The following is a 19,467-nucleotide window of genomic DNA, read 5'->3' as shown; positions in this document are numbered from 1 at the left end:
CTACTGTGCGCTAGGAAGAGCCCTGGGCTTTCAGAGTGGACCATGATGTGGTCTGAGCTGTGAGCCTGGCTTGGGGAGGGTAGGGTGGAGGGGGACGATGCCCACAACCCAGAGAGCAAAGGCCAGCACAGTGGCTCCCCTAACACTCTTAATAACTCAGTTGTAGCGTTTGTCATGCACAGAAGCCTGGGGGAAATGCTCTGGCCGTCTACATGCAAACTGTATAACTCACTCATTCAACAGATATTACTTGAGCACCTACTATGTGCCAGGTGTTGGTCTGGCCAAGGAGAGGCAGCAGTGAGCAAACAGACCCAAATTCTTATCCTCGTGAAGTTTTACTTTAGTGAGAGGGGACAAGCAATGAACAAAATAAATAGAAGGTAGGAAGTACTATGGAGAAAAATACGAGATGAGTCAGAGGAGAGATCCCAGAGGAGGGGTGCTCAGCCATCCTAGGACTTTGGGAATCATTGCTGAGGCCCTTAACCTTGGTCCACGGGGAGAATTCAGGAGAAAACCGCATCTTTATTTTTATTAAGGCTTAACATAAAATCTAGCATTTCCTTCCATTGTAAAAGTAGGCAACAAACCACAATAGTATCAGTAGCACCTGTAACTTTCTCTTCCATTGAAACAACAGGTATTTTCCTATCCTGTCATATCGTGGGATTTGCAGATATCTGTAAATGTTGCTTAAGGCCTATGCTTATTTATACAGCAAAAGTATGGAGATTATTAGATCACTGCTGAGTCATGTCGTTTAATGAGGCTATAGAGTGTAATCCTACATATTTTATTTTGTGCATTTAAAAACACTTTTCTGAGAGGGTTCCTTGGCATAAAAGAGCTTAAAACCCCTGAATTTACTGAGATTTGAGTAGAAGAGTGGTATGACCTGACTTAGCTTTTTTTTTATTTATTTATTTAGCCTGCGTTGGGCCTTCGTTGCTGCACTGGGGCTTTGTCTACTTGTGGCAAGCGGGGGCTACTCTTCATTGCGGTGCATGGGCTTCTCATTGCGGTGGCTTCTCTTGTTGTGGAGCACGGGCTGTAGGCACATGGGCTTCTGTAGTTGCAGCACGCAGGCTCAGTAGTTGTGGCATGCAGGCCCTAGAGCTCACGGGCTTCAGTAGTTGCAGCTCGCGGGCTCTGGGGTGTGTGGCCTTCAGTAGTTGTGGCGCACGAGCTCAGTAGTTGTGGCTCGCAGGCTCTAGAGCACAGGCTCAGTAGTTGTGGCGCACAGGCTTAGCTGCTCCACAACATGTGGGATCTTCCCAGACCAGGGATCGAACCCGTGTCCCCTGCCTTGGCAGGCAGGTTCTTAACCACTGCACCACCAGGGAAGTACTGACTTAGCATTTTATAAGCATCACTCTACCTGCTTTGTTAAGGATGAGTGTCGGGCGGCAGAGGTGGGAGTGAGGAAGACCCATCAAGGTGCTGCTGAAACAGCCCAGGCAAGAGGTACTGGTGGCTGCGCCAGCATCCGAGGTCATGAGAAGTGGTTGGGTTCTGGGCGCATTTTCAGGGCGAGCCAGCTGACGTGCTGCCGGGAAGTGAGGCGTGCGAGAAAGAGAACCAAGACTAAGCCAAGGGTTTGGGCCTGAACCACAGGAAGGATGGAGCAGCCATTGACTAAGCTGCCAGAGGCTCTGGGATGGTAAGAGCGAGATGACAGGTAGAGGGCCTGGTGTTTTCATTTGGGAGAAGCAAGATCCTTTAGATTAACTTTATCCAGATCTTCAACAGTATTTTAAATCTTTTGCCTGATACCAATTTGTGAGCAAAGTGTCTCAAACTCTAGCAATATGATGGTGGAATTCGTCTTATTCTTGTCATAGTTATGTCAGTTTTTTAATTCAGTATTCTGAAATTATATTGTTAGATCTCTACAGATTTGATATTGTTATATCTTCCTAGTGAACTTTTACTTTTATAGTTAAAGACCCTCTTTTCCTCATAATGCTTTTTGCCTTGGGGTCTAACTTACCTGATATTATGTGCCGCACCAGCTTATTCTTTTGACTTTTCATCGCCATTCCCCTGTCCTTTTCCCTTCATCTTTCTCTGGTATTGTATATATGTGTATTTTGTAACAGCTTTATTGAGGTATAATTCACACTATACAATTCACCCACTCAGAGTGTACAGTTCTGTTGTTTTTAGTACATTCTCAATTCATCACCCCAAAGGATACCCCTTACCCATGCTGCAGTCACCCCTGTCCCCTTGTCCCCCCCAGCCCCCAGCAGCTAATCTACATCCTGTCTCTATACACTTGCCTATTATGGGCATTTCATATAAATGGAATGAAACTATGTGGCCTTCTTTCACTTTTCAAGGTTCATCCCTGCTGTAGCCTGTGTCAGTACTCATTCCCTTTTGTGGCTGAATAATATTCCAGTGTATGGATAGACCACATATTGTTTATCCCTTCAGAAGTTGATGAACATTTGGGTTCTTTCCATTTTGGGAACTATTATGGATAATGTTGCTACGAACATTCACGAACAAGGTTTCCTGTGAACATATGGTCTTAATTCCCTTGGGTATTTTCCTAGTACTTTTGTGGTCTTGTTTTTTACATTTATATCTTTAATTCATCTGAACTAGATTTTGGCATAAGGTGGCCATATCAGAATCAAGTTCTTACCTTACACTTAAAAATTGCTCATACTATTTGTATTATTAATGTGATAGTAAATTGATCATCTTTCTATCAGTTAATTATAGATGTAGATTGTTCTTGGCAAATATGCTGCATTGTCCATAGAACGGAAGCATGCATTAAAATGTAAGCACAAATATTCACTACAAGTGAAAGCTAAGTAGGTTAGAGTATTTCACTTTATTAATAGTAGGAGGAGTAGCCCTGCTCTATTTGGTAATAACACCCCAATGACTGGAGAGCATGCATTATATATGAACCCTACATCGTATGCAGGGCCCATTATATATGAACCCTACATCGTATGCAGGGCCCATTACAAAACGAAAATGTAGACTCTAGCCTAAGGTGGAGAGGCCATCTCCCCCTCGCATACGCCCACGGCTCCATCCCGTGGCAAACAGGCACCGGCATGCCCTACATACCTGGGCACGGGGTGGGCTAGAGTTCCACACTGAGTTGCCTGCCGAAAACAGCGTGGCACTGCCTGCCCTGGGTGGGGACCCTGGGTGAGGACGGCCACCACCCTGCTCTGATTAGACTCCAGGAGCACACACCTGACCTCGATCCTCCCCATGCCCGTGTCCAGGACCCCAGTGAGGGTGGAGCGGGATGGTTCAACATGGGGCTCTCCAATGCAACCCAGTCGTCACCCCTGGCAGAGGGTGGCAGCAGTCACAGGGCAGGGTCGGGGAGGTGCCAGGGGCAAGGTATAGATGGGGGAGAAACCATCACGGGTGCTGGTGCGAGGTGGGTACCATGTGTGAACCAAGGCTCCAAGCCCCGGACGTGCTCCACTGTCCTACTTGACTTCACGTAAAAACACGAAATCAAAAATAAAATTAGTAAGAATTTTGAGACTCATGAAGCCCGCCTGGGTTCAGTGTAATTTTTTTAACTTCTTAACATACTTTGAAAACTGGGGGAAGAATTTGGCTTTATGTACAATGTAAATATGACATAAAGCATGGTGCTGAACATTTTAAATTAAATAAATTTAAAGTGTGACATTGTGTTGTCTGGTTAATGGGTATAATCAGTGATTTTTTTAACCTTATTCTTTGTACTTTTAAAATTAATTTTATTTTTTTAAATTGTAATAAAATTGCTTTACAATGTTGTGTTAGTTTCTACTGTACAATGAAATGAATCAGCTATGTGTATACCTATATCCCCTCCCTATTAGACCTCCCTCCCACCCATCTAGGTTGTCACAGAGCACCAAGCTGAGCTCCCTGCACCGTACAGCAGGTTCCCACTAGCTATCTATTTTACACATGGTAGTGTATTTATGTCAAACCTAATCTCCCAATTCGTCCCCCGCCCCGCTTCCCCACTGTGTCCACATGTCTGTTCTCTACGTCTACATCTGTATTCCTGCCCTACAAATAGGTTCATCTGTACCATTTTTCTAGATTCCATGTATATGTGTTAATATACAATATTTGTTGTTCTCTTTCTGGCTTACTTCACTCTGTATGGCCGTCTCTAGGTCTATCCACATCTCTACAAATCACCCAACTTCTTTCCTTTATATGGCTGAGTAATACTCCATTGTATATATGTACCACATCTTCTTTATCCATTCATCTATCATTGGACATTTAGGTTGTTTCATGTCCTGGCTATTGTAAATAGTGCTGCAATGAACACTGGGGTACATGTGTCCTTTTGAATTATGGTTTTCTTAGGGTGTATGTCCAGTAGTGGGATTGCTGGGTCATATGGTAGTTCTATTTTTAGATTTTTAAGGAACCTCCACACTGTTCTCCATAGTGGCTATACCAATTTACATTCCCACCAACAGTGCAAAAGGGTTCCCTTTTCTCCACACCCTGTCCAGCATTTATTGTTTGTAGATTTTTTGATGATGGCCATTCTGACTGGTGTGAGGTGATACCTCATTGTAGTTTTGATTTGCATTTCTCTAATAACTAAGTGATGTTGAGCATCTTTTCATGTGCTTCTTGGCCATCTGTATGTCTTCTTTGGTGAAATGTCTATTTAGGTCTTCTGCCCATTTATTAATTGGGTTTGTTTTTTTCATACTGAGCTCCATGAGCTGTTTGTATATTTTGGAGATTAATCCTTTGTTCATTGCTTCGTTTGCAAATATTTTCTCCCATTCTGAGGGTTGTCTTTTCGTCTTGCTTATGGTTTCCTTTGCTGTGCAAAGCTTTTAAGTTTAATTAGGTTCCATTTGTTTATTTTTGTTTTGATTTTCATTACTCTAGGAGGTGGGTCAAAAAAGATCTTGCTGTAATTTATGTCAAAGAGTGTTTTTCCTATGTTTTCCTCTAAGAGTTTTATAGTCTCTGGTCTTACATTTAGGTCTTTAATCCATTTGGAGTTTATTTTTATGTATGGTGTTAGGTAGCGTTCTAATTTCATTCTTTTACATGTAGCTGTCCAGTTTTCCCAGCACTACTTATTGAAGAGACTGTCTTTTCTCCATTGTGTGTTCTTGCCTCCTTAGTCATAAATTCGGTGACCATATGTGCATGGGTTTATCTCTGGGCTTTCTGTCCCATACCATTGATCTATATTTCTGTTTTTGTGCCAGTACCATACTGTCTTGATTACTGTAGCTTTGTAGTATAGTATATAGTATAAAGTCGGGGAGCCTGATTCCTCCAGCTCCATTTTTCTTTCTCAAGATTGTTTTGGCTATTTGGGGTCTTTTGTGTTTCCATACAAATTGTAAAATTTTTTGTTCTAATTCTGTGAAGAATGCCATTGGTAGCTTAGTAGGGATTGCATTGAATCTGTAGAGTGCTATGGGTAGTATAGTCATTTCCACAATATTGATTCTTCCAATCCAAGAATATGGCATATTTCTCCATCTGTTTATGTCATCTCAGATTTCTTTCATCAGTTTTTTATAGTTTTCTGAGTACAAGTCTTTTGCCTCCTTAGGTCGGTTATTCCTAGGTATTTTATTCTTTTTTTTTTTTTGCAGTGGTAAATGGGATTATTTCCTTAATTTCTCTTTCTGATTTTTCATTGTTAGTGTATAGCAATGCAAGAGATTTCTGTGCATTAACTTTGTATCCCACAACCTTACCAAATTTCGTTGATTAGTTCTAATAGTTTTATAATGGCATCTTTAGGATTTTCTATGTATAGTATCATGTCATCTGCAAACAGTGACAGTTTTACTTCTTCTTTTCCAATTTGTATTCCTTTTATTTCTTTTTCTTCTCTGATTTCCGTGGCAAGGACTTCCAAAACTATGTTGAATAAGAGTGGCAAGAGTAGACAGCCTTGTGCTGTTCCTGATCTTAGTGGAAATGCTTTCAGTTTTTCACCATTGAGTATGATGTTTGCTGTGGGTTTGTCATATATGGCCTTTATTATGTTGAGGTAGATTCCCTCTATGCCCATTTTCTGGAGAGTTTTTATCATAAATGGGTGTTGTATTTTGTCAAAAGCTTTTTCCTTGTCTATTTAGATGATCATATGGTTTTATTCCTTAATTTGATAATATTGTGTATCATGTTGGTTGATTTGCATATATTGAAGAATCGTTGCGTTCCTGGGATAAATCCCAATTGATCATGGTGTATGATCCTTTTAATGTGTTGTTGGATTCTGTTTGCTAGTATTCTGTTCACGATTTTTGCATCTATATTCATCAGTGATATTGACCTGTAATTTTCATTTTTTGTGATATCTTTGTCTGGTTTTGGTATCAGGGTGATGGTGGCTTTGTAGAACGAATTTGGGAGTGTTCCTCCCTCTGCAATTTTTGGGAAGAATTTGGGAAGGATGGATTTTAGCTCTTCTCTAAATGTTTGATAGAATTATTCTGTGAAGCCATCTGGTCCTGGGCTTTTGTTTGCTGGAAGATTTTTTTGTTTGTTTTTTTGTTTGTTTTTTGTGGTACATGGGCCTCTCACTCTTGTGGCCTCTCCCATTGTGGAGTACAGGCTCCGGATGCGCAGGGTCAGCAGCCATGGCTCACAGGCCCAGCTGCTCCGCGGCATGTGGGATCTTCCCAGACCGGGGCGCGAACCTGTGTCCCCTGCGTCGGCAGGCGGACTCTCAACCACTGCACCACCAGGGAAGCCCTGTTGGAAGAGTTTTAATCACAGTTTCAGTTTCATTAGTTGTGATAGTTCGGCTTCTATTTTCTAATTCTTCCTGGTTCAGTCTTGGAAAATTGTACCTTTCCAAGAATTTGTCCATTTCTTCCAGGTTGTCCATTTTATTGGCATATAGTCGTTTGTCGTGTTCTCTTATAATCCTTTGTATTTCTGTGGTGTCAGTTGTGATTTCTCCTTTTTCATTTATAATTTTATTGATTTGAGTCCTCTCCCTTTTTTTCTTGATGAGTATAGCTAAAGGTTTATCAATTTTATCTTCTCAAAGAACAAACTTTTAGTTTTATTGATATTTGCTATTGTTTTCTTCATTTCTATTTCACTTACTTGTGCTCTGATCTTTATGATTTCCTTCCTTCTTCTGACTTTGGGTTTTCTTTGTTCTTCTTTCTCTTTTTTAAATTTTTATTTTTAAATTATTTTAAAATTATAAAAAATTGAAATATAGTTGATTTACAATGTTTGCACTTTTTAAAATGTGTGTTTTCCAGGTTTTCTAGAATGAAGAATTACTTTTGTAGTTAATCAAACCCCAATGTTATATAAAAAATATTTTACCAGATATTATTTTATACAAGTGTGATCTGTTACAATTCTGTCTCCATTTGGGTGGAGGACGGAATACATATTTTAGTACGTTAACCTGAAAAAGAAAATGTGTCTCTCCTTACCCAGGACCATTAAAATAAGATTAGCCACTCTCTTGGATACTCCTGGTGTTGAAAATCTCGTCAGCACCCTCATGCTGAGTAAAAGCATATTGGAAGATTTACAGCAGTACAACGAGGCTCGCAGGGACCCTGTAAGTACCTGCTATGACCAGACTGGCTTCTTTTCCTCATGTTTTGGGACCATTATGACCCATGTACATTCAACCCCGAAGTTTCCTTGGGCCTAGTTGGAGAATCGTGTGGTGGGGAGCGGCGGAGGTGGGGTTGGAAGGTGGGAGGGAGAAGAAAAGAACAAGGAAACTGAGGTTTAAGGAAGTGGGGCTATTCTTCTCACTAGTGGCCCTATGAGGGCTGATCAGATGCCCTAAATTCTTATCATGGGGCTAGAAAATTTGAACTTGATCTAGACAAATATAACAAAATTAGATCTCAGTGCTTGGAATAGGCAAATCTGACCAAGGTTAGTGGATCCTTGGGGTGCCTGGTGCCCATCCCAGCAGCACCCCATTTTGCCCTTCTGGGTGATGGGTCTGTCCATACCCTTGAGGTTGCTGGCTGCATCCTCAAGGATTGGATTGGCTGGGAAGATCCTGTATGACCAATGCTGGGTTCTCTTTCTAGTACAGTTAACTGTACTGTACTTTTGCCATTGCAGAGGGCAAGCTAGCAGTGGTCCTTACATCATCGCTGCTTTCTTAAGGACCAGGCCAGTTAACTTCACCAGACATGGAACAATGCATGTAGCTAGGGAAATGCTTAATTACTTCTTGATGAATTTTATTAAAAAGATTTTTTCACTGAATCATAACCAATAAAAAGTTTGATGGCTTTCACAGTTTGAATATGCCACATAACGAGCACCTGTTTCAGGAAACAGACTGACCCCAGCCCACTGGAAGTCCCTTTCAAGCTCTCATTTAGTCACTCTTCCCCCAGTTAGTACCACCTTGACTTCTAAGATCATAGATGCCTGTCTTTGGAGCTTATTTAAAGGGATCATACAGTGTGTTTTCTGACATCTAGCCTCTTTTGCTCAGCAGTGATTGTGAGATTCATCCACATTGTGCTGTAAAGTATTGATACTTCATTGCATGAATATACCTCAATGTATTTCTTCATTCCACCTCTGGGGTCATCTGGCGAGTTCCCAGTTATGGGCTCTTTTGGATAAACCTCTCAGTTAATTTTAAACTCATCAAGAGGGAGACAACAAACACTAAACGTGGTGAGATGTTTAATATTTATAAAGGCATTGAATTAAAGTAAAACTTCCCTCCAGCACATGTTTTTTTTTGTTTTGTTTTGGTTTGTCTTGGTCTCTTTGTTTCTTTTTTTGTTTGTTTCTTCCCTCCTGGCTCGCTGACACAGGGGTCTCCAAGACACATGCAGGGAGTCTATGAGGTAAAAACTATGCTCAGAGTAAGAGTAAGAAATTATTTTCCTTTTCCACTGAATTGATATTCAGCGGAAAGGCAATGGTGGGCAAAACCTCAGGGAACTCAGTGTGGATTGAAGCAGTGTCACCAAACTTCCCAGTGGCCTTCGAGTTTGCTGCGATGCGCTCACAGCAACAACAGGAACAGAATATCCACAACGGGATGTCACTGTGCACCAGGAGAATGGCTAAAACAAAGAAGAGTGACAGCACTCAGGTGTGGCGAAGGTGCAGGGAAATTGGATCACTCCTGTGCTGCTGGTGGGAATGTGAAATGGTACCCCTGCTCTGGAGAACATTTTGGCTGTTTCTTAAAAAACAAAAAACATGCAACAGTTATCTCTGAGCATTTATCGCGGAGAAATGAAGACTTGGTCACAAATGTTCACAGCAGCTGGAATCAGCCCAGATGTCCTCCAACAGGGGAATGGGTAGGGTGAGCTGTGGCAATTCCATGCCATGGAATAGTGCTCAGCAGTGCAAAGGGACGCACCAGTTTTTTTTTGTTTGTTTGTTTAAGTATAGTTGATTTATAATGTTGTGTTAGTTTCAGGTACAGCAAAGTGATTCAGATAAATATATGTGTATCTATACAGTAAGTCCTTGTTTATGTATTTTATATATAGTAAGTAGCGTGTATCTGTTAATCCCAGACTCTTAATTTATCCCTCCCTCCCCTTTCCCCTTTGGTAACCATAAGATTGTTTTCTATGTCTGTGAGTCTGTTTCTGTTTTGTAAATAAGTTCATTTGTATCATTTTTTTTAGATTCCACAAATAAGTGATATCATATGGTATTTGTCTTTCTCTGATTTACTTCACTTACTATGGTAATCTCTAGGTTCATCCATGTTGCTGCAAATGGCAAAATTTCATTCTTTTTTATGGCTGAGTAATATTCCATTGTGTATACGTACCACATCTTCTTTATCCATTCATCTGTTGGTGGACATTTAGATTGCTTCCATGTCGTGGCTATTGTCAGTGGTGCTGCTATGAACATCGGGGTGAATGTATGTTTTCAAATTAGAGTTTTCATCTTTTCTGGATATATGCCCAGAAGTGGGATTGCTGGATCATATGGTAGTTCTACTTTTAGTTTTTTAGGGACCCTCCATACTATTCAGGAATGCACTGTTGATTCATACATCAGCTTGGGTGGATGTCCAGAGAATTATGCTAAATGGAAAAATAAGCCAGTCCCTAGAGGTTACATACTGTATGATTTCACTTATATGACATTTTTGAAATGACAACATTTTAGAACTGGAGAACAGATCGTTTGTTGCCAGGGTTAAGGGTGGAAGTGGGGCAGGAGGCAGATAGGTGTGGTATAATAGGCAACCCACGAAATCCTTGTGTTGGAACTGTTCAGTATCTTGACTGCAGTGGTGGACATATGAACCTACACAGGGGATAAAATTGCATAGATCTTAATACGCACACACATGGGCGCGCACGCGCACGCGAAATGGCATCAGTGTGGGTTCCCTGCTTGTCATATGATACTAGTGTTTTGCAAAGGTTACCGTTATGGGATACTGGGCAAAGTGTAGAAGGAATCTTTCTGTATTGTTTTTTACAGCTGCTGGTGAATCTGCAACTATCTCCATAGACATTTTAATTAAAATTCAAACAAAAGGGAAAGCCAGTTTCCCTTGAAGCTGTAAACATTAACTTACTAACTCTTAGCTCTTGAGTACATGTATTTGCAGTATTCTGTGTAGCAAAATGAGACGTGCGCACACCGCTCTTGGCTGCAGACTGAAGTATATTGGTTGTTTCAAGAAAAATGTTTCTGCAGTTGTTTGAATTGCAGGCTGAAGCAGCACCGTTGTCACGGAACAGCTGGCAGACAAAATATGGTAATTCAGTCCTGGGGAGTTGGCAGACTTTTTCTTAAAAATGAGTGAGGTGAGAGTGTCACTCCAAAGAAACAACTGACAGCATGTGTTCCCCCATGATAAAGTCCATGCTTTCAAGAAAAAATTAGACTTTTAGAAAGTCAGTATCTGCCATCATGAGCTTGACAGCTTCCCAAAACTTAAAAAAACTTTTTCTGATGAGACTGGCGGTGATATTACCAAACGCAATGTTTTGATATTTTGTAATGAAATAGGTCAACGTTTGGAAAATCTGCATAAGCTTGGTGAATCAATATTTTCCAGATAGACAGTACACGATGTTACAAAATCATGCATGGGTAAAAGATTCAAAGTGCAAAAGAGACCAATACATTTTAATGTAGTAGGGTATACAAAGTTCACTGACATGGCTTCAGAGCCACATTGCAACTTATCTTTAAAACACTACTTACTACATGTTGAGTTTTGGTGGCGCATCAAAGGAGAATATCCATAATTATCTGAAAATATTATTTAAATACTTCTCCCTTTTCCAACTACGTATCTTTGTGAAGACAGATTTTTTTTTGCATATATTTCAACCAAAATAACATGTTACAACAGATTGAATACAATACAGAAGTAGGTGTGAGAATCCAGCCGTCTTCCATTGAGCCAGATATTCAAGAGATTTGCAAAAATATGAAACAATGCTACTCTTCTCTCTAAATATTTTTATCAAACTAAAACATGTGCTTTAATTAATAAATTCAACAAAAATTAATCAAAGAATTCAAAATTTTCTCAGTTTTAATTTCTAATATAGAAAATAGTGGTAGACATTACATACATGAACCAAAGCTCTTTAGCATCCTCAGGACACAGGGGGCCTGGGATGACAGTGTTTGAGAACCACTGATGTCATGCTAAAGAAAACAGATTCCCAGTCAAAGGAATGTGGTTTGAATCAATAGATCCATCCCGTACCAGCTGGAGATCTTGGCAAGGCAGCCTCCCAGGGCTTATTTTCTCATAAATGAAGTAGAGATGTAATGGTAATACTTACTTCAGAGGGGTTGAAGTGAGGGTTAAACGCATACAAAGAGGGCATTTAACCTATTACCTGGCCCAGAGGTAAGTGGTGATAGGATGGTGGCTTTATCATTGTCGTTATGTGATCACGGTTGAAACCCTGTATCGACAGCTAACGGAAACACTAATAGCAATATTTTTTAGGGTCTTAAAATATCTGCTTCTCTTGTCAGGATGGAACACCACTGCAGGCATTTGTAGCCGAAGTTGCAGAACAAGTAGTTGGCATTGCAGTGATCAGAGATGAAATGGTAAATTGTGAAGTGGATACTACTTCCCTTGATTGTGCCTTTTCCTCTCGTGAATTAGCACACAGTGCCTCTTTTGAAGTTTCATTTTTACTTATTTAGGATGAATGTCTTCTTTTTCTGAAGGCTGTAGATCTGCTTGCATCCCACTGGGCAGCCTTTCAAGTCTCCATTTTTTTTCGGTTCAAAATGTTTAAAATATTACGAAGAGTACATGAAAACATTCACCATCTAAAAATTCAAATAACCTTCCACCACCAAAAAGAAGTCCCAGCTCCCTCCCCAAAGGATTACCACTATTGAGAGTTAGGCATTTATCCCTTCCAGCGTTCTTCCTTGCACTTATTTTCATGCATCGTGTGCGTGCGGGCGTGTGTGTGTAAGTGGACATCTAATTTTATTTTGTCCCAGTGCACAGCCAATTATTCCAAAGTATTTATTACTGAGTAGTCCATTCTTTCCCTACTGATTTAAAATGCTGCCTTTATATTATTAAATTTCCATGTGTCTGTGTCTATTTTTACTCTCTGTTCTGTTCCATGGATTTATTTGTTGATATCTATTGCACTATCACGTGCTTTGGTATCTGGTGGGGAAGTCTTCTCTTATTTATATTTTTTGCCTGAAGTTTCTTGGTTAAACTTGGGTGTTTTCTTTTCCAGATAAACCTTGTAATACTTACTATGAATTTATTTGTGCCTATGTAGATTTTACAGAACAATTTAGGCAGAACTGATAATTATAATATTGAGACTTCCCTTCTGGGAACATGGCTTCTGGAAGATACCCTCTATCATGTTAAGGAACTTCTCTCCTATTTCTAGTTTACTAAAAGTTTTTGTTACGCATGGGTGTTGAATTTTATTAAATGTGTTTCGGCATTTATTGAGATGTTCGTATGACTTTATTTCTCTAATGTGTTCAAACTATCCTTGTTCTTGGATTCATTTCTCTTTTGATTCAATATATCTTTAAGAATTCTTGGAGAGTGAGTGGAAGAGGGTAGGGTCTCTGAGTCCACACACATATACAAGTTTTCATCTGTCCTCACGCTTGAACACTCATTCAGCTGTGGATAGAATTCATATGCAAATTATTTCTCATCAGAGTGTTGATGTTTTTACTTTCATTATCTTCCAGTATCCAATGTTACGGATAAAATACAGTCTGATGTAAATAAATGTATGTATGTCTGCTTTCTCTCTTGAGAATTAGTTTTTCCCTTTTATTCCAAAAATTCTTATGAAGTACCTTATGCCTCATTTGAGCTTGGGAACATCTTTCTTCTATGATTTCACTAATGATTTCTTCCCTTCCATTTTCTCTATTCTCCATTCCTTTTTGGATGGAAGTGACCCTTCACTGTCTTTTACCTTTCTTCTTGTACTTTTTAATCTCTTGTACTTCTTATTCTTCATTCTAGGAGTTGTTCTTGATTTTATCTTCCAGATTCCTAATTTACTGTGCAGCCACATCTAGTCTATTATCCAGGCCTTCTATTGGAATTTTAATTTCAGAGTTCATGTGTTTAACTTCCAAGTCTCTTCCTTGTTCTCTTATTGTTCCTTTTTTGTAGGAGCTTGTTTGTTATGTTTTATGCGAGATCCTTTTTTGGTATCTCTGAGGACATTGAGTAGAATTTTTTAAAAATTCTCCTCCATTTGCTGGATAACCTCTGTTTCCTCTGGAGTGAGTTGTATGTTTCTCTAACTGGTCTTTTGCATTCGTCAGTTTTCCCCAAAAGTCTCTCCATGTCATGAATGAGAGATTATTAGTGTGGATGGTTGGCATGGGCTCTTTGACGGTAGTGTATATCTGCTTCTCCATTGCATTGCTCTGGCCACTGGGAGGCTGTCCATGAGCAGGGACTCAAGGCTCTCCAGGTTTTTAGCACAGCTGTGAGGAGCAAATCCCAAAGCTCTGAGCCACCCTCCAGAAGTAAGCCATCAAAACAAGTGACTTTCAAGAAACATGAGTTTTAGCTTTAAAAAAATTAACAATGAAAATGAGATAGTAAATAACAGGAGGGAAAAACTCGTCTCTCATTATTGTACCTAAAGTCATTTTTAAATGATGTTTCTCAGAAAGCGCATGCCGTTTGTTTAAAATCTTAGGTGTCCTTTCTCACATCTCCTTTTAGGATATAGAGTACATACGATCCCACTACAATATTGAAGACTTCATATACTTTAGTCATCACCAGCGCGAAGAGCATGGCCACCTGTATCACTTTGCCCTGAACCCCATTTTTCAGCACTACACCAAGTTTTTTCTGAAGGAGATCCTCCGTTTAGGATATAAGTCCTGTCTCTACTACCCTGTTTACCCGCGAGCCAAGGAAGGCAAGGTAAAAGAATGTCTTAAGTCACTTTTGCAGCAGATCTGTGTCACGGTGTCATTTGTGTCGTGTGCCATATTTTATTTCTTCTTCACTCCATGTATTTTGATTATAATGTGGCTCTGAATTTCAAATGGCCATATTGAGTTTGGTCCTTTTCTTACACTACAGTGGAAACCCAGAAGGCTTTGAATTTCTGAAACCATCACAACCCATATAATTAGTAGAACAAATTGTTGGCTTTTCCATATCTACAAAGCAGACACTGAAAGCTATGGAAAAACACTCTAAGGGATGTGAAAATCAAATTATTTCTCATGTGAATTAGTGAATGCCAAAATGTCCTATGATGTTCTTCAAGCAAAGAATGTTCTAGTAGTGAACCCATAGAATAAATTAGCTCAGTCCTTAATACTGGTGTGCTATCACGGTATTGCAAAACAGCAGTATAACATCCCCATAAAAGTGATGGATAAAAAGTGGAGATATGTGTTATTGATGTAACCTTTATGTAGTAGATACCTCTATGTCTGCATAATACTTGTACTTACGTAGAGCAATACTTCTGTAACAAACACGCGTCTACTGTGTATACATTATGTATATTGTGCACAAATAGCAAGCTCTTGCTTCCTGCTTCCGTGTATCCTGCTTCAGTCTCCTTCATAGCACTTCTCACTCGCTCACATTCTGTCTTGTGCCGTAAAGCTGGAGCTGTTTGTCCTGTTCAGAGCTGCAGCCCTGTTACGTAGAAGGGTCCCACACACTCACACGTGCTCACACGTGCTCACACGCAGTGTCCTGCTTGCTCACAGGCAAGGGCTTCTTGGAGCTGGATCCCCAAGCAGTTCTTTCCTGCAAGATGGTCCCTCTGTCACTGACAGTGTTGATGCAGACTTGAGGGGTGTTGAGAACTGAACCCCCAGGTAGAAATTTCTACCCCCCTAGGTAGAAATTGTCCCATAAGATCCCATTCGTGACCAAAAACTTTCTTAGCCTCTGCCTAGAGTCTGACATTGTCACGTTTCTTCTTAGTTACCATGGTGAGCTAAGTGGGTTTTTTAAATGCTCTGAATTATTAAACTTAAAAACAATCTAAGGTATATGGGTACATACACATAACAGTAATTTTACCAATGTATCTTATTTGACAAATTCCTTTTGGGGAAAAACAGAAGGAATGGAGGAGAAAGAAGAAAAAACATGGAAAAGATAGGTAGCGAATGTAGAATATGCTCTAGTGATGATTTTTTTCCTATCAAAATGCAGCCCTTTAGCAATGTGAATGCCCCAGATTTGAACCTGGGACATGGGAGGTTTAACAGTTTTGCCTGAAAATCCTGGTCCTGCACAATTTCTTTGTACTTCACATTTGGCCAAGTGCCAATTTGGTGACCTTTAAGGATGTGATGTTACATTCTCAGTTTTTATTCCCAGTGTTTCCTGCCAGTGCCCAGTTGGTAGAAAGTCCTTTTGCATGCATCCTAAAAAATGGTGACTTGAACTGAACTCATTGAGTGTTCACGTATTTCCCTCCATGGTGTGGAATTAGGACCATGTTACGCGCTATTGTATATATAACATAGAAACACACTTGGAAACAGATTTCCTCTCTGTCTGCACCTCTAGTTGATTTATACACGTACATTTAAATAAGTGCAAGAAGCAATACCAAATAGTACAGGTAAGAATCTCCAAATTCTGCTATAAATCCCCAGTTGACTGCAGTACAAGTGAGCTTTCGGCTGACATGATGAAGACGGTTTTCTCCACACCCTCCTGCCAGAACATGTACTGAGAGCTCTTCCAGGCTTAAAAACACAGCTTTGGCTAGAGATCCCTGGGTTCTGTTTCTCAGTGTGTAAAATCAGGCAGTGAAGTTCAATAGTGAAGGATTTTAGAAATCCCTTCCAGAAGCTCTTAGAAAGGCCTAGGGGCTATTTTTAGAACCACAAATAAGTCATGTGTAAACCACGTCATTTATTAAACTACAGCTACAGTTCCGTTTTACTTTCTTTGCTTTCCAGGTTAAATTCGGTAAATGTCTCATTAAAAATTTTTGGTTTGACAGTTTGAGGTTTACACAGTTGAAATACCCAAAGCTTAGGGGTTTCACCAAAACCCCTAAGATTTCATAAATGTGAAAGAAATAAAGATCACCATGTTCAGTTTTCTCTGCCAAGTCTAAAACTTGGATAAAATTAATATTTAAAGCATTCACCTAAAACATGATTTATTGTAGCCCATTTCAGTAAGCATAAATCCAGCTCACAATTTAGTATTAATATAAAGCAGAATAATCTGGTCCAGCCCCCTCCCCCCTCCACTCCCCCACTCTCCTGTTTTATCCTTTTGTTTTAAAACACTTCTGTGATCAACAAAGGTCCAGCTGAAGTAGCAGTGACTTTCACAAACATGAGGATTTTCACATCTGCGCCCTATTGCCCCTCAGATGACATTTTTATCTATGTGCCTTCTTAAAGCAGCTTGTGTGAAACACGCAAAGGTTACCAGGACGCAGATAACACAGCTTAATGGGGTCAAATCGAGCTGATTCATGATCACTACGGAGAAGAATATCCTCCTGGGGAAAATACTTGTGCTGAAAAATCCCATAAACCAAACCACTTGTTTATCTGTCATTCCCACAGAGATAGTGATGCAATTACTCCCGTAATTATCTTCATTAGTGTCAGGCATTATCTACAATTCATTCCTCTGGTCGAAGAGTATGTTTGTTTATTTGCTGGTTTCCACCCCCCCTCTCCGGTTTGGCCGGGTTGGGAGTTTTGTATTTGTCGAGGCGCGTGCCGGCAAATGTGCGCGCGGCTCCCACGCCATTCCCCCTAAAATCGAGGTCGCTGTCTCCCAGTTTCAGAGCTCCAGCGCCCACTCGCTGACGTCCGCCCTCCACTACTTGGTTCCCGTGCGGCCCCGACGACAGATTGTCTATCCCCTGGAAAAGCTTGGCATCAACGCCCCATCAAAGGAGGTCTTCAGGGACGCGGTGGGTAGCCGGCGGCAGCAGGCGGGGCGCAGTGCCAGCGCGGGCGAGCGGGCGGGCGTGGCAGATGGGGCGGCGCTGCATACGCGGAGCCGGAGCCCAACGGCTGCTGCTTCATCCCGGAGCCCAGGCTTCCTCCCACCGGCCCCTGCCCTAGGGTGGTGCCTCCGCAGCGAGCCCGGAGCAGAGCGGACGCCATGTGGTCCCTCGTGACGCGCCACCCCCCCTCACACGGGGGACGCCGCCGCGGGCTGCTGCGCCTCAGTACCAGTGGCTTGGGGTCCACCTCCCAGCGTCTTTCTGGGTTTAGCCCCCTTGCTCCAAAGCAGACCCCCTTTCCTTCATGCTCTGCTTTCTCGGTTTGAGAACCTAGGCCTGGCAGCGTGAGGACGTTTGGGGCTGAGTCCTGAGCTAGGTTTGTTCCCTCCTCCTGGGGGAGTCCGCGTGATGAACAGGAACGTCTCAGCTGTCCTGGGTGGCGGGGGCTTTGAGCTTAGAGTGCACAGCCCTGGGACACTCTTAGTACCAGAACAGGAAAAGGGACCAAACAGAACCTAGATTTCGCTTTCAGTGGAAGTGTACGCGTAAACAACCATACACAGAGCCGTGTTCAGGTACTTGGCTGGAAGCGTGACTTTGTCAGGCTGACTTACATGTAAGCTTGTACTGTATGTGCACACTTCCACTTAAATACGGTAGAAAAACGCCCCGCAGTGGGCCGACACTTGTTCTTTGTGAGAGAGAAAGGAGGAAAGTGGAAAGTTTAAACTCTCCAAACGTTTAGCAAAGGAGCTAAAAATGGTGCTGGAAACGGTGCTCAAATCAACACCCCAGTTTTGCGGGACATGCGTCACCTCACGGCCCCCAGCTCCTGCTTTACGTATGGGGGGTGGGTCCACCAAGACCCATCTTAGAGGCAGGCTGCTCTAAGTCCTATGTAAAGTCCTAAGTCTTTATATTTGTAAAATAAAAAATAAATTTGTATTTATTTTCTAAGTTCTAACTTTGTATTTGAGTAGAGACTAAAAACAAATAGCAATTCTTTTGCTCTACCCAAATCTTCATTATGGAAAATGTGAAGCATGTACAAAAGTAGAGCAAGTTCTACGAAGCAGGGATTCTCCTTCTGTCTGTGCTGAGGGACCTCGTCTTCTTTTTTTAATGTACAGTCCCTCATAGACTGATAGTTTTGTGAAACGTGAATTCCTAGAAGGAGATTAAAAACAGAGACCAAATTCAGGTCCTGTTATTTTATCACTAGGTTTAACAGACACAGAATTACTCTGCCCACTTGCTCTAAAAGCTTCTGCAGGCAGACGGGCACGTGTTTCAGCCCACACGATGGGCTGCGCAGAAACAGCTCCAACAGGGTTCGACTCTTGGCCAGTTTTGCATCTTCTACAGCCTCACCCACTTCTCCTTCCTCCCTTATCATCTTGCAACAGATACATGTCATCACTTCATCCAAGACCACAGGTGTGTTCTTAGGTAGCAGGGCCCCAGCATCACACTCTAGAGAGGAAGGGGCCCCGGGCAAATCTGTAGGACTGTGGGGTCGACCACCAGGTGGTCTGCTGGTGTGTGGAGATCCTGGGATTGGATTCTTTTGGAATGACAGCCAAGAGAGTGTGTCGGGGTCAGGAAGGGTGGCCTCATCTATATCTGTCACTGAAACACAGCTAATGTGACATCCTCCTGATCCCAGGAGAAGGGGCCACAGGTACAAAGTACAGAGATGTAGCTTCTGTGTGAGAGGTGCTGCCCTTTTGCAGCCACTGCTGAGATGCCTTTGAGTTGGGATAGACCACGTGTCCAGGCCAAGAGAAGCCCTCACACGTCGGCGGCAGCCGGCAGCCCCAGCACCTTCAGCTGGTCCCCAGGGGGCGTGAGTGGTATGGCTGGGGGGACGGGGAGCAGCACGGGGCTGCCACCTGGTATCAAGAGCCGTGTTCCTGAACCTCTGGAGCTTCCCCATCCTCACCCCACCCCCAACCCTGGGAATCTACAGACCTGGATGACTTTGAGGTGAGCTGGAGCTCCTGGTGGGGAAAAAGCCAGAGAA

At 41.7% G+C, this 19,467-nt stretch overlaps 1 protein-coding gene across 1 annotated transcript in view; it reads left to right on the top strand.

Moving 5' to 3' along the window:
* Positions 1-19,467, top strand: part of CFAP61 (cilia and flagella associated protein 61) — a 256,888-nt gene that overhangs the window by 103,440 nt on the left and 133,981 nt on the right. Inside the window, exons 14-17 of the mRNA XM_029220311.1 lie at positions 7,450-7,576; positions 11,989-12,066; positions 14,204-14,410; positions 17,274-17,408. Coding sequence (XP_029076144.1) covers positions 7,450-7,576; positions 11,989-12,066; positions 14,204-14,410; positions 17,274-17,408 — 547 coding nt within the window. The remainder of the gene's footprint in view (positions 1-7,449; positions 7,577-11,988; positions 12,067-14,203; positions 14,411-17,273; positions 17,409-19,467) is intronic.

The sequence above is a fragment of the Monodon monoceros genome, unplaced genomic scaffold (assembly GCF_005190385.1).
Source record: "Monodon monoceros isolate NGI ecotype Baffin Bay Population unplaced genomic scaffold, NGI_Narwhal_1 Super_Scaffold_13, whole genome shotgun sequence".
Taxonomy (NCBI): domain Eukaryota; kingdom Metazoa; phylum Chordata; class Mammalia; order Artiodactyla; family Monodontidae; genus Monodon; species Monodon monoceros.
This window is presented reverse-complemented; position numbering and strand designations above follow the sequence as displayed.